Genomic DNA, 15,084 nt, shown 5'->3' with positions numbered 1-15,084 from the left:
GGGATTAAAATAGGGACTTGGTTCTACCACAATGTTTCATATTATAATTCATTAAATCCACAAAGGCAGGATGGTCCATCAGGCCAGAAAATTCCACTCACCCACAAGAAGCAGCTCTGCTACCTGATCTTTAAAGTGGTCTTTGGTTCCCATCTCTGGGTTACAATGAGTTGTTAAGTACAAAGGGCACAAGGGTAATGGATGAGGACCTATCCTAAGGAAAACAGGTCTCTCGTTTCTGAAGAAATGCCACTGTTCAGATTCCAATAAGAGTCATAGGCTATATTAAACCTAAGTACTACATGCCATGGCTTGGGTGGAGGAGGAAGTTGGCAAGAGTTCCAATGGACTGTCAGACATGCTGTCTGAAGAGAAGGACTGAGGGGAACTACTATTTATTGAGCAACTATTGTGTATTCCTGAGGCTCTCAGTACTGTTATCTACATTCTCAATTTAACCTTTATTGCCCCAGGAAGCAGGTATTGTCTCTATTTTCCAAATGAGGCTTATAGAAGGGCAGGAACAGGTTCAAGATCCCAACCATTAAGTGGGCTAGTTGGGAGGCTGATGAGATAGCTCAGGTGTGACTCTAAAGTCTCTTCTTTATGCCACATTGCTCTTAGAGGAAACAAGAAAAGCAGACCCTCATCTTACAAGATCTGCCATAAGAGCAATTATATCCTATTCCCTCTTACCCTGTGCCCCAGGAGTGATGTCAAAAGGCCCTAGCAATGCCACATATGAATCATGGGAGTCAGCAGGGACCTGGGTGGGGGGGGGCTGGCCAAAGTGCACAAGGCTCCCACATCATCTCAAGTCAGAGAAATAAACCACAACATGGGACCAATTAATCAAAGACAAACTAAAATAGGAAAAGCCGTTTTACAAAACAAACACAGAAAACCCCACTGACCTAGACTAAATTAACTGACCCAGTAAAATAACTTAGAAGTTCACAAACTAAAATCCAGTCCCAAATGGGTTATGTGTTGTATGGGGGAGGGGAGAGACCTATCAAGAAGCTTCTGATACGACAGAACCCACTGTAGCCGTGAGTCCTCCACAGCTGTGCTCTGTGGCCCAACGTGGCTATACCAGGGGCCAATGGAGAGTGAAACCTCATTGGTCCCAAGTATGAGGACCATAGGTTACAGAAGGAATCCTGGAAGCCTGTTTGCATAGGTAGAAGCCCCTCCCACTGTAGTTAAAGAGGCCACTGCACCCACTTTCCCACTATCCTGGGAAAATAGCAGATGTCCAAAGCCAAGCAGGGCAATGAATTCAGTCCAGTTAATAACACCAAGTGTGTCAACGCCATGCCAGGGCATTTACATTAAATTGCAGGAGGATTATGAAGGACAGCATGTCAAAAGAGCAACTGGCACAGTAAGTGGAGGGAAAATGACTCACTTTGCACTTTGTACTTTCAATTTCATGGAGCTTATCACCTACTAGTTTAGAGAAGGCAGAAATACTCACTGCTTTGGTCTGAATGTTGGCTACAGTGAGAATGGACTTCTAGGAGGCAACAAATGAGAAGACAGTTCAGTTAAATGGCTACTAGTCCAGGACAGAGAAGATGGTACCTTGGACAGTGGTGTAGGAAAGTGGCTGGAAAGGACACATTCTGAAGAGAGAAAATGAGAACGTGTGAAAGAAGAACAACAATTAAGGTGATCCCTACCTAGGTTTGTGGCTTGAAGAATTAGGTAGATGGGAAAAAAAAAAGTGGGAAAGGATCCAGTTTGAATACAGTTGTGCCTTACATCATGAATAACATACCCTATACACGTTTCATTAGATTTACATGTATGTTTTGTTGTGGGTGAGCTACTGTAATTTTGTTTGTTTTCAATTGCTTATTGTTAGTATATAAAAACACAATTAACTTTTGTGTTTTGACTTTGTATCCTGTCATCCTGCTAAACTCTAGTATTAGTTCTAGGAGTTTAAATTCTTTTGTTGCTTTGTTTTGCAGATTCCCTGTTTTTTTCTGATGGTTTGTTTGGAACTGGGGATTAAACCCAGGGGCACTTTACCCCTGAGCTACATTCCCCAGTCCTTTTTATTTTGAGACAGGATGTTGCTAAATTGCCAAAGGTCTAAATTGCCCAGGCTGGCCTTGAACTTGTAATTCTCTTGCCTCAGGATTATAGATGTGCACCACCACACCAGGTTACCTGGGATTTTCTACATAGGTAACCACATATTCTGTGAGGAGGGTTATTTTAATTTCTTCCTTCCCAACCTGTATCCTTTTTGTTTTTCTTGGTTTACTGTATTCTGAGACTTCTAGGAGATTCCTGATGTTAAGAGGGAAAGCAGTTTTTTACCATTAAAGTATGATGTTTGCTGTAGGTTCTTCATAGTGCCTTACATCAAATTTTAAAAGTTCATTTCTGAGTTTGCTGAGACTATTTGTTATGAATCAACTCCAATACACAGATAATAAAATTTTTAGTGTTGGCCAACAGGTCACTGTTCCAACTTCTAAAATCTTTTCCTTCTGTTGTTCAGATTGAACTGTTTTTATTGCTTTATTCTGAAGAATCCTCTTTCCTCTATTGTTCCCATTTTGCTATTTAGTGCATTTTAAAGAAATTACTGCATTTTATAAAATTGATTTTTGCTAAGACTTCCCATTAGTTTCAACAGCATTTGCCCTTATTTTGGGGAACACTTTTATAATAGTTACTTTAAAGTCTTTGTCAGACTGTTCCAACATCTGTGGTATCTGCTGGTTGTCTTCTCCCATGCAAGTTGAGATTTTGCAGGTTCTTCATAAGATGATTAATTTTGGCTCATATCCTGGATATTTTGAATATCATGTTATGAAACTCTAGGTCTTGTTTAAATCCAGTGGAGAATGTTATTTTTGTTTTAGCAGACAATTGAGCAGGTTGGGTTGAGGCAGCAAGTTCTGACCAGCCTCTGTGGATTGTGGTTTCAATGTCAGTTCCACTTTCAAAGCCTATTCAGATGCCTCCTCTGTGTGCGCCACCCAGTGTCCTGTCTGGGTCTATGGCAGTGGTCTGTCCCACTTCAGTTCGCAAATTATGGGGACTGCTTTCTGGGTACCTCCTCCCTATTTTCTCCACAGTGCTTTCTGATTCCTTGGTCCTCCCCTGCTTTAGTCCTCTGGCAGGAAGCTGGCACTTTAGTTCTCACATTCTGCTATGATTTTCCTGAACTATATCCAAATCTGGGGCCAAGCTACAGGAAGGCAGAGGGAAAAAAGCAACCCCAAACTGCAACGCACCTTTTTGGGACTACAGCTTCTCTGATCCGAAAGGAGGGTTCCCTTTCCTGGGTTTTAGGTACCTAAAGGTCCTACTGCTGCAACTATCATCACCCCCACCCCCACTACCACTGTGGGACTGCGCAGGGGCTGGAGCCTGAGGGAAATGAGAAGGGGGGCGGGGGAACAATCCATGGAATTTCCCACTATCTGAACCATAGAAGACCTTTTCCCACCCTGAAGTCACAACTAGAGGTCTTTTTTCTGAAGCTGTTGGAAGCCTGGTGTTCACAGTTAGGTTTTGGGCTGCCTTGAGTCCAGGACATGAGGCACTGGAGAAAAATGGAAATACAGTTCCAGCTTGTTAATAAACTAAATTCTGGTATTCTTCTCATTCTGCTACTATTTATGTTTTAGAATCCTCCAATAGCTGTTAAGTGCATTCTGTGCAGGCCTCCAGCTGTATTTAGTGAGAGTAAATACACTTACTCTATCTTAACTGTAACTAGAATCTTTTCTTCAACTTAAAATTATTCACACTAAAAGAAAGAAAGTAAAACAGGTATTAATTCCAAAGTTATCTTCCTAAGGTTCCAAAATACTTTCAGTAATGTGGTGTGCCCACTCTAATAAAAACTCTCCCTAAAGAAAACAGTAAAATGGCCACTGTCAAGACCTCTGCTCAGCTCTTCCCTGCTGTCTTTCCCTTTTAGGACCAATGCAAACATGGGCCATTAAATATTCTATGAGAGCAATAAAAAGGTAGAGCTAAATATGGAATCAAATAGGCACAGTCAAGAAAAAAAGAATTATAGGTAAACTGAAATATCAGTTCTAAGTTAAAGCTGACTTTGAATCAATTTGAATCTATCTTCCACTAAGAGGAAATTGGGCAGAAAAATATATGACTCTTCACTCTTCACCAACCTTGGGAACCATGTAAAAACCTTGAAGCCATAAGCCATGGTTCTTTGGAGTTATACTCCAAAAGAGACAGAAGCCAAAGACCAAAATTGCCTTGAAAAATGAGAATAGAGAAAGTAGTAAATACTCAGATAAGGATGGACTTTGGAGCCAGAGTGCCTAGATTCAAACCCTGGCCCGACCCTTTGCTTACTATTTGATGTTGAATAACTTATTTTCTTTCACTTCTCTGTATATCAATTTCCTTGGTTGAAATGGGGATAACAATATCTATCTCATAGGGTAAAAGGGGTTAGAACTCTGGCACATAAGTGCTCCACAGATACCAGCTGTCCTTCCTCCTCCTCCTCCTTCCAGGCAAGCCCACTTAGAGGGCCGCTTCCTGGCCTTTCTGTGCCCTATGAACAGGTTGGCCCTTGCCTGACAACTCAAGTTATGCCCTTTGTATAAAAAATTATGAACCATAACAAATATATAGAAAGGCACATAAAAAGTTAAATGTAGAGTTTAATGAGTTACAGTAAAAGGGATGCCCTTGTAACCCAACTCAGGTCACTAGAAAGAATATATCAACACTCTAGATAGAAGCTCCACACACCTCTCTCAACACATCCCCTTGAACACCACCATCCCAGCTATTGCAGAATTCAATTCCTTGCTTTTCTTTGTTGTTTTAAAAGAACTAGGGGGTCTCAGATTGTGGCTCAGGGTAAAGCGTTTGCCTAGCATGTGTAAGGTATTGGGTCCAAACCTCAGCACCATATAAAAATAAATAAATAAAGGTACTGTGTTCATCTACATCTTAAAAAAAAAAAAAAAGAACTAAATTGTGCATCTAAACAATCATGGTTTAATTTCACTTCTAATGTTATATAAATGGAAAAACACATATTTCACCCAACAATGTCTTTAAAATTTATCCATGTTGTTGCATCTATGTATAGTTTGATAATTTTTACTATTCCACATGAATATAACTGCTTGTATATTCATTTCACTGTGGTTAGGTATGTAAATTGTTTTGCTGTTTGTCAATCAGGAATGATGCTCTTACGAACAGTCTTATACATGTATCCTGCATATATCTCCTGGTACATATAAACATCCATTTCTTTTATTTTTTTCACTAGTGTCTTATAGTTATATACAACAATAGGGTTCATTGTGATAATAAGCATCCATTTTTGTAGGTAAGATACCTAGAGGAGGAACTGCCAGGAGACAGGGTACATGTATATTCAAGTTTTACTACATCCTATCATCATTTTTTCTACAGTGACTGTATCAATTTGTCCTTCAACCAGTGAAAACTCAAAAGAGTCTCCACTCCACCATGTCCTCATCAATGTGGGGGCTGCTGAGCTTTTCAGGTTTTACTGTTTGGAAGATGTGCCATGATACCTCACTGTGATTCTAAGTTGCATTCCCCGAGCACTAATGCAGCTGAACACTTTTTCATAGGTTTACTGGCCATTTGGATTTCCCCTTTTGTGATGTCTGTTCAAGTCTTTTGCTCATATCTGTACTAGGCTATTTCTCCATTCCTATTGATTTTTGTAGTTCTTTGTTCTGGAAACAAGTTCTTTGTTGGTTAATTGTGTTATAAATATATTTTTTTCACTCTGTCTTTTCTCTCTTAATAAAGTTTTTGATTAATAGAAGTTCTTTAATGTAATAAAATTGATCAATCTTTTTCCATAATGAATAGATACAACTCTAGGATCTATTTAAGAATCTTCTTGCCTGCCCCCTCTGTCTTGAAGTGATTTTTCCCATCTCAGTATTTTGGTGAGGGCACCTCAAGCAGATGAGGTATGAGATAGCAAGATGGTAAGGGGAGAGAGTGGGCTCTAGAGCCACAGGGAGATGGGTGGCCTGAACAGCCATGTCATGTTTCTGATCGTGAATTTCTTTGCTGTAATCAAAAATGACAAAACTTCAAATTGTGATAGGTAACTATAAGGTGCATAAAGTTCCCAACACAGTATTGGCACACAGTAGGTCCTCAGAATACTGGTGGCTGTGATCACATCCTCTGAATATCCTTCCTCTTGTCTACTCTACCACAATTGCCTGTTCCTCATGGCTATTTTGTAAGACATTCAACTACTGCATTCAAGTAACAGCAAAAGAGATTAACTGCCCTCAACAGGCCAGCAAGGACTATCTGATATTCATAAGCAGTACCCCCAGTAAGAGGTCCACCATCTTTACCAAAAACAAAGGATTGATGCAAGAGAGGCTTTTTTAAGGTCAGAAAGTTGAGGACTCAACACAGCCACTCTTCTTGCTTGCAACCAGAAAGCACAGAGGCATGGGCAGATGAACTTCCTTGGACCCAGGAGAGCCAAGCTCCCCGGGCCTGGGTGAGTCTAGTCATAAGGTAGTGGCCAATTTGTATACCCTGCACTGTAAACCCAAGGAAGAGAAGAAGTCCATCATCTATATGCATTTGGCATGAGTGCACAGTCATGTGGAACCCTGACCTGGAAAAGGTCCGTACCTGAATACATGAGGTATGCAGGCAAACATGCAATGGAGTGTATGTCCTCAGGAGAATGGGGTGCTCTCACAGCCTGGCATTCTGCAGGAGAGCCCTAATGGTTATCACGGGCAGAGCTTGAAGCCTCTCAATACCCACTGCCCCACTCTCTGAGATAGGACATGGGCACAGAAAACAGACATCCTTTCATATGAACCCAGACCCCTCTGCGTGAGAAATGAGCTATCTGCTGCGACTCCTCTGTGCAGGAAAAGTGCTCTTGATGATGTGTCTCTCTTCTCCCATACTATGAGTCCTTGAGACTCTCCCACAATTCTCACACAATCCCTTGCCCTCCCCCAGGACCCCCACAATACTGGCCTCTATAGATATGGCCAGTATTGAGAGCTGAAAAGATGATAGAGGGGGAAGAATTGGTACCTGAGCCTAGTGTCTGTCCAGCGGAGTCAAAGGAAAGAACCACTGAATCTGCAACACAAGAGGACAAATTTGTTTCTTTCTCCTTCTCACAACAAGGCTGCTGGCTCTGTCCAAACCTTGCCCAGGGGAGAGTCAGCTGGGATGGAGGTCCATGCCCACCCGTCCACTGGGCCAGCAAGCCCTCTCAAGCCAGCCCAGCACCCCATGCCTTCTGCCATGAAAGAATGTCTCAAGGCAGGACAGGCCCCAAATTCTTCAGAGGCATTTCCTGTGAGATTAGGGGGCAAAATTTCTTTTTACTTCTCCTACTGAAAATAAAATTAAAACAAAGTAAAATAAAACCTCCCTCTCACATTTAGTTAAAGGCACTAACATTTCCCCACAGATCTCTCCCTTTCTTTTCCTCACAGAGATGCCCTTCCCCAAACCCAAGCTGTTCTAAGGCACCCGTCACGGCAGCCACTCTCTCGCTGCCAGCAAGCACATGCCCAACTGTTTATTATTCCTCCCCACAAAAGACTGAGAGTGACCCACAGAAATTTTTAGTACACTGAAATAAAGAAGTGAAGAAGTCAAAGAAAGAAAAAACATTATATAACAGGGGAAATGTTAGTGCACAAATTGCATGCCATGAGGGCCTTTAAACACTGCAGGCAAAAGGAAGGGGGGCATGACAACATCCCCAACAGCCAAAGCAAAAGGGAGAAAATGAACAGTTCCCAGACCCAGTGCCCACAATGCATTCATTCTTTCATTCATTCGAATATTCAGGACATATGTTTGGGGCATCTTCTGAATGCAAGATGCTACATTATAACTTTGAGATAGCAGCCAACAACAACAACAAAAAAAACATGGTATCTACCCCATGGACCCCCTGCTATCAGTCTAGGAAAGGACAGAAACCAAAGACCAAATTATTTAACTGGAAACTGATAAAAATTTTTTAAAAAATAAATAAAAGAAAAGAAGAGAATGTTATGGAAGTTTGTACTGGGAACCAGACCAAGACCTTCTGGGAACCGGTGCTGGAGAGGGAGGTTTCCCTGAAGAAGCTGACATCTGGACTGACAGCTGAAGGATAAGTGAAGGTCAAATCAGATAAGAATGGAATGGGCACTCCAGGAAGAAAGAAGGCCACATGCAGAGACTTGAAGCAAGAGGGAACCTGGTGCTTCAGAGGAACTCAGAAGACCAAAACATCAAGGCAAATACATAGTGAGTAGAGAGACCTTGCTTTGTGGGTCTTAACAAAGGGGATGCTGTACGATATTGAAGTTTGCATCTTCTACTACACTTATTGAATAAGTAAATGTGAATCTTGTATGGCTGTTTCTTATAACATGAGCCAATCTAAAATTATGCCATAAGGCCAATGTATAGTTTAATCACACAATTATAAGGGGTCCCAGCATGAGGTATGGCCCAGATAACCCAGAATTTACAGGGATCAGATTCAAAAGCCTCCTTCACTACAAAGCAGTGCCAGCTGCATGCACAGAGGACCAGTGTCTACAGCCACAACCCACACCAGCGTTACCCTTCAGATCTTGTTTTGTATGTCTCTCGATGCACTTGGCAATCCAACACAATAGCTATCGTGACTGTGAATAACACGTGCTCCCACTGCTAGACTATGTGCTCCATCCAAGTGGACACTGCTTTATTCACTGCTGTGTTACCAGCGTAACACCTGACACTCAGTAACTATTGCTGAATCACAGCACCTAGAGAAATAAAAGGACCACAAATCCTTCAGGCAATCCTTCATAAATGTTTTGTTTTGTTTCTCTCACAACTCAGTTCATAAGAACTGAGTGCTGGCAGTGATCTGGAAGATGTGGTTTCTGATAGGGATCCAGAGGCAGATATTCTGTACTGCCAGTAAAGGGCAGATCCATGCTCTGAAATCTACCTAGAAAAAGGCAGGGTTACCATCATTTTATTAAATATGTAGACGCACAATTAGAACCTCTAGCCAAATAGAGAGGTGACCATCCTATTTCACAAAAGCAATGTCTAGGTCATAAATTCTCCTTTATCAACATTTCTCACATCTCGCCTCTAAATGAGAAGCCTGCCCCTCCATTTTGAAGAGTTTTATTGAAGTATAATTTACACACCTTATAATTCAGTCATTTTAAGTATACAACTCACTGATTTTTTAGATAGTTTATACTTGCATCACCTCAAGAAGACCCTCATATCCATTTACAGGTGTTCCTGGCTCCTACTTCCAGTCCTAGGTTACCACTAAGGTACTTCTGGTCTCTACTGATTTGCTTTTTTGCACATCTGCCTATCTTCTTTTGCTGACTTGTTCTGAAAGCCCCTAGCCACACCCCTCCTCCAACTTAGCCTACGTCCATCCATCCTTTATTCTGATTTCTCCCAAAAGTATGCAGGACTGTGTAACCACTCTTATTAAAACTCTCCATGGGGTCTGGAGAAGTAGCTCAGTAGCAGAGTATTTGCTTGGCATGCACAAGGTCCTAGGTTCAGTCCACAAAACCACACACATAAAAAACCACAACAGCAAAAACTGAAGCAATCTCCCATGACTTGCCTTAGCCTTCAAGATAAAGTTCAAGTTCTGTCATTCAGGTTTTTTACCTTTTGCCTCATTTGCACCTCTAATGCCTCAAGTTCCAGATATGCCAAACCACTTTCATTTCCCCACCCAGCTTCGTGCCTTCAGACAGTGATACGCTGCTCTCTCTGTTCACATAAAAACCCTCCCACTTTTCCTTTAAGACCCAACTCAACCCTCTTCTCGATACCTCCTCCGATCAACACTGCTCACTCTCTTCTTTAGGTCAACACTGCACTTCTATTGTGGTGACTGATTATCATATTGCACAATAACCTGTTATGGTTGGGATATGCAGTGTCCCCAAAAGTTCTTGTGTTGATGTGGGAATAATTCAGAGGTGCAATGACTGGACTGTGAGGGCTGTAACCTAATTAGTCCATCCCAGTTTGAATGGACTGAGTGGTAACTGTAGGCACGTGGGGCGTGACTAGAAGAGATGGGTCACTTGGGTTGTGCCCAAGAAGGGTTCATCTTCCATAATGCCCCTTTCTCCTTCTCTCTCCACTTCCTGGCAGCCATCAATGAGGCAGTGCTCCTCTGCCACACCCATGTGCCACAAGGTCCTGCCTCACCTGGGGCCCAGAGCAATTGTCAACCATGGACTAAACCTCTGGAACCCTGAGCCAAAATAAACTTCTCCTCCCCTACACTGTTCTTGTTGAGTACTGTGGTTACAGTGATCCAAAACTGACTAACACGTGACCCTTGTTGGCTTCTCTCTTCTCTTGCGAAGCTGCAAGTTCCCTGAGAACAAGGACTGTCTCTTCACTTGGCAGCTGTGATGCCTAGTGCAGTGACTGGCATGTAGAAAGTGGTCAATATGTTTATTAACTGAGGGATACATTAGTAACTGTCCTTGCTTTCTTTCAAAGGTGATGTTATCTGAGTGACATTTCACAAGCTTGGGGAAGAACCTGATTCTGGGCACTGACTCTCATTCAGTTCATGTCAATCCTGAACAATCCTTAGATGATGACACTGCAGGGGTTCCAGCCTGGCACATCTTGGGAAGGGAAAAGTGCTCTCAGAGAGGCAGCAGCGCGAGTGAGGAAAGCACCCAACAGCTCTCATGCACCTGCAGCAAAACGGGCATCGATAACTGAGGATTTGATTGCCCAGATGAGCAAAAAATTTAAAAAAGAATCTCATATTTTTATTGCAGTTGATGAGTACTTTTCCAATTGTAATCTGCCTTCTTTGTACTCACAAGCAGTCCTGATTTAATCTTTTTTTAATAATACCATTGTATTTCTTTTTAGTTGTAGATGGACACAATATCTTTTATTTATTTTTATGTGGAGCTGACGATCAAACCCAGTGCCTTGCATGTGTGAGATAAGCACTCTACCATTGAGCTACAGACCCAGCCCCAACTATTTTATTTTTATACCTTTATTTTATTTATTTTTATGTGATGTTGAAGATCGAACCCAGTGGCTCACACATGCTAGGCAAGCGCTCTGCCACTGAGCTACAACTGCAGCCCCAATTCAATCTTTAAAAAAACCCTTTCAATCTAGATGCAAAGAAAAAGGGCTAAAAGTTAATTTAAAGTTTAAAACTTCCCTAAGACTAAAAAAGGCTAAATGTTAACAGTGGTTGTCTCTGAGTGCTTGAATTATAAGTGATATTTATTCTCTGAACTTTTGCAAAATTTCTACAATAATCATGTATTATTTATATCACAAGGGGAAAATATGTTGAAAAAGAACTTTCTAATCCAGCTGCAGGACTTGAACCTCTAACTCACTGGTACCAATGCCAAAGGATGGAAGGGTCTTGCTCTCCATTACTCACTGTACAGGCTGAAAGGCTGCTCAACTTTTCTCTTTAGTTACTAAGGTGATCTGTACTAATCCCTCAACAGACTGGGCCTTTTTTTTTTTTTTTTTTCCCAGTACTAGGGATTGAATCTGGGGACACTTTACCATTGAGCTACATCCCCAGCCCTTTTGATCAAGTTGCCAGGACTGGCCTCAAACTTGCGAATCTCCAGCCTCAGTCTCCAAAGTCAATGAGATTATAGGTGTGCACCACCATGTCCAGCATGGCTGGGCTTTCTCCCCTCTTCTGTTCTTCCTTCCTTCCCACAAATATTATTAAGAGCCTATTATGTGCTAAGCCCTGAGCCAGATACTAGAGACACAGAGCCCAGCAAAAGACAGTCTTTGGCAGGCGCCTGTAGTCCCAGCTATTCAGGAAGCTGAGACAGGAAGACTGGTAGAGCCCAAGGGTTTGAGACCAGACTGGGCAACCCAGCGAGAACGCATCTCAAAAAGAGAATGATGGTGTGAGAAAGAAAGGTTGTATCTTTTATTTCCAGTCAAGAGAGACAAGTTAGTAGACACTTAAGATACAATGAAGTGATGTTGGTGTGAGGAGGAAAGCCGACAAGCCACAGTCCTACTAGAAAGAAAAGTCAAGGTCCTAGCAAACATTCTTCCCAGTGGTGGGTACAAGGCTCCTAAGAGCATGTGTCTTCAAGGTTCAGATGATACAAGCAAGAGGTTACACATTTCTAGAGGAAGCTGGTGACATATTCATGTTTTGTGTAATTGGAGATGAATTTTGCTTTGAGCATTAAAGGCACAGACTTCAGAAACAGTTTGACTATTTATAATTTGTGCTTATTCAAAAGGATCTAAGATTATTTTAGTTGTAAACCACTCTGACAGCTAACAGGAAAACTTAGTATTCAACAAATTGACAAGTTTGCTTTGTAAGAAACAGAGCAAGAATACTCAGACTTCTCTCTTTCCAGCGAACAAAGAGGTCAGTTTTCATTTCAAGCATCCCAGCTCCAGTTGTTTCTGGCTCCCAGGCCAGAGGCAGCCCGTGGGGTGTTGCACAAGTGACTGAACCAAATCCCAGGCCAAGGTATAACAGAGCTATGCCACACATGATTGTTCAATGAGGAAATCTGGAACTTACTGGAAATCTTTTATTATGGTCAGATGTTTCCTGTGTCTGGTTTCTGAAGCAGAATATAAGAAATAAAAAGGAGAATGTGGCTCAGTCTTCCTGCCATTCTGAGGTTTCCAAAGCACCCAGTGTACAGTGAATGGGCTGCATTTTGGGTGCTGCCTTTCATGGTACACAGGCAACACATATCTGCTGTTTGCCATGTGTAAGCTTAGAAATCCAACAGTGAATAAAAACCCAGACGGTTTCCTCATGAAGATCACAGGATAATAGGTGAGATACAAACTCATATAAATCTAAACTATCCCTATAACAAATAAGGATTTAAAAAAAAAGAGTCATGAGGGAAATTTCACTGTTCATTAACATACTTGGTATTGAGCAACTACTGCACACCAGACTTAGGGGATACAACGGTAAGTAAAATAGGAATGTTCCTATTCTAAAGGAATTCACATTTTAGTTAGATTTTTTTTTAAAAAAGTAAGTAAAAAAATGAATAAAGTAACTTCACAGTGAGAGCAATATGAAGAACACTGAACAATGTTAATATACACCAAAGGTAGAAGTATAGGCACTATTACATAGTTAGGGCATTTCGTGACATGTGGACTGAGTCCCGAAGACAGGAGCCCATTAAGAAAAGATCGAGAGAGTTCCAGGCAGAAGGAAAAGCAAGTGCAGCAACCTCGTTGTGCTTAAGGAAGCAAGAGGAGGCCAGTGTTGCTGGAGCAGAGAGCAGGAAAAGCAGAAAGGTGGGAAATGCAGTCAGAGGAAGATGAGCCCAACCTGCAGGAGGCCATGGAGGATGTCTGTTATAGTTTAAAACCAAGGGAATGAGTGGGAATGCAGCTTAGTAGTAGAGCACTTGCCTCACATGCACTAGGCCCTAGGTTCAATCCCAATACTACCAAAACCAAACCAAACAAGGAGTAACAGGATCTGATTTATATTTTTAAATATAAACTTCAACTGCTACGTAGGAACTAAACTGACTCTTCTGGCAAGACTAGAGGGTAGATTGCAGAAGACTGCAGGCAGGGAGCTGGCTATACAGGAGAATGCAGCACTCCCGACAAGAAGGGCTAGTAGCCCAGACAGAAGTTGTGAGGATAGAATGAAGAAAAAAGGAAGGGGGCCAGAAAGGTTGAAAAGCAAAACCTCAGGACTCATGACTAAAGGGACATGAGTGGGAGACACGGACGGAGGACCACATCCCTGGTCTGGGCTCGCGCAAACAGATGCCGACTGCTCTGTGACCCAGAGGGTCCTGCAGCTGAACCATGCCACCCTGCCTCTCCTCTGACCACTGGACCATGGGAGGCTGCTTGGCCATGGAAGGCAACACTGACCTTCCATCTGTGGGGTGGACGGGGCCTGCCTTTTGAGATCTGCGAGGGGAAGTACAGAGCACTGGCAGAGCTGGTGGGAGATAGAGCAGACCCAGAGGAGCGAGCACAGGGCCACAGGTTGGGCTAGATGCTGAGCCCTGGGGCCCACAATGGGAGAGCATGAGAGTGAAGAGTCTGCCCTGCTCTTGAGGGCAATAAGACAAAGTTGCCTAAGATTCAGAATGTTCTCCCAGCTCCAGTCACCATGGCAACCAGCCACAACTTTCCATGAGGCCTCAGGGTTCGGCTTTTCCTCAGTTCTCATGAGGCCTGGCCTAAAACTGAGATTCTTCTTTTTCTTCTCTTGCTTCTGGAGCTCTTCATCACTGCCGTGGGCTCACCTTTTCCTCCCAGGCCTCTCACTTTATCACCCTGGGGTATATTCTCTGCCCACTGATGGCTGGGCAGTCCTGACACCAGTCACAACTCGCCACAGAATCCGCAATTTAGAACAAGGAGAGGACTACTTGGACCACGGGCCTAAGCTGTGTTCTCTAATCTAGCTTTTAGAAAGTGCCCTCAACTTTTGGGGGTAACTTTAATGGAAATGATTTCTACACAATGGTCCAGCTGCCAGGACTCTGCAGTGAATGAGCAAGAGGAGGCTGTTGTAAACAACTTGTTTCATGGAGTTTCTCCTTTAATTTAACTTGCCAAACATATTCTACAGAGGCCTTGCTAAGCTTGTGAGACTCCATGAAAAGATCAGACATGGTCCCTGGCATCAAAGAGTGTCTGAACTGTCTGTGGTTGGTAGAGAGAGGCAAATAACGGTATCACAAGCCTCTAGAGTCACTGCAGGTGTTCGGATCAAGGGGAGTTTTGCCAGGAGAAACAAGGAAGATGTGGAGCAGAAAGTATGAGCTGGTCTAAGGTAACCTTGTAGGCCAGGCCTATGGGTATGGTGGGAAAGCTAAGGAAAGGCACTGAAGCATAGAAAGTGAGGGGTGTGTGGTTTCAGGAAGGTAAAATCATACCTAATTAATATATTAGGGTTTCTTTCAGGAGGTAAAAATGCATGTGACTAAAAGGAACCAGTCAATACAACCTGTGTAGACTTTCCAAAAGAGGCTTTGACACATCAAAGACTAT

The 15,084-nt window shown here is 42.5% G+C and overlaps 1 protein-coding gene across 2 annotated transcripts in view; it reads right to left on the bottom strand.

Moving 5' to 3' along the window:
- The window catches only part of St3gal3 (ST3 beta-galactoside alpha-2,3-sialyltransferase 3), a 193,473-nt gene that overhangs the window by 106,146 nt on the left and 72,243 nt on the right, over window positions 1-15,084 (bottom strand). The window contains exon 3 of one of the 2 annotated variants that reach the window (XM_027937363.3): window positions 7,087-7,134. The exons of the other annotated variant lie outside the window; for it this stretch is intronic. Within the exon in view, the coding sequence (XP_027793164.1) occupies window positions 7,087-7,134 (48 nt within the window). The remainder of the gene's footprint in view (window positions 1-7,086; window positions 7,135-15,084) is intronic. 2 annotated transcript variants of the gene reach the window in all.

This window comes from Marmota flaviventris, chromosome 10, assembly GCF_047511675.1.
Source record: "Marmota flaviventris isolate mMarFla1 chromosome 10, mMarFla1.hap1, whole genome shotgun sequence".
NCBI classification, from domain to species: domain Eukaryota; kingdom Metazoa; phylum Chordata; class Mammalia; order Rodentia; family Sciuridae; genus Marmota; species Marmota flaviventris.
Note: the sequence above shows the minus strand (reverse complement) of the source record. Positions and strands in the feature narration are given on the sequence as shown.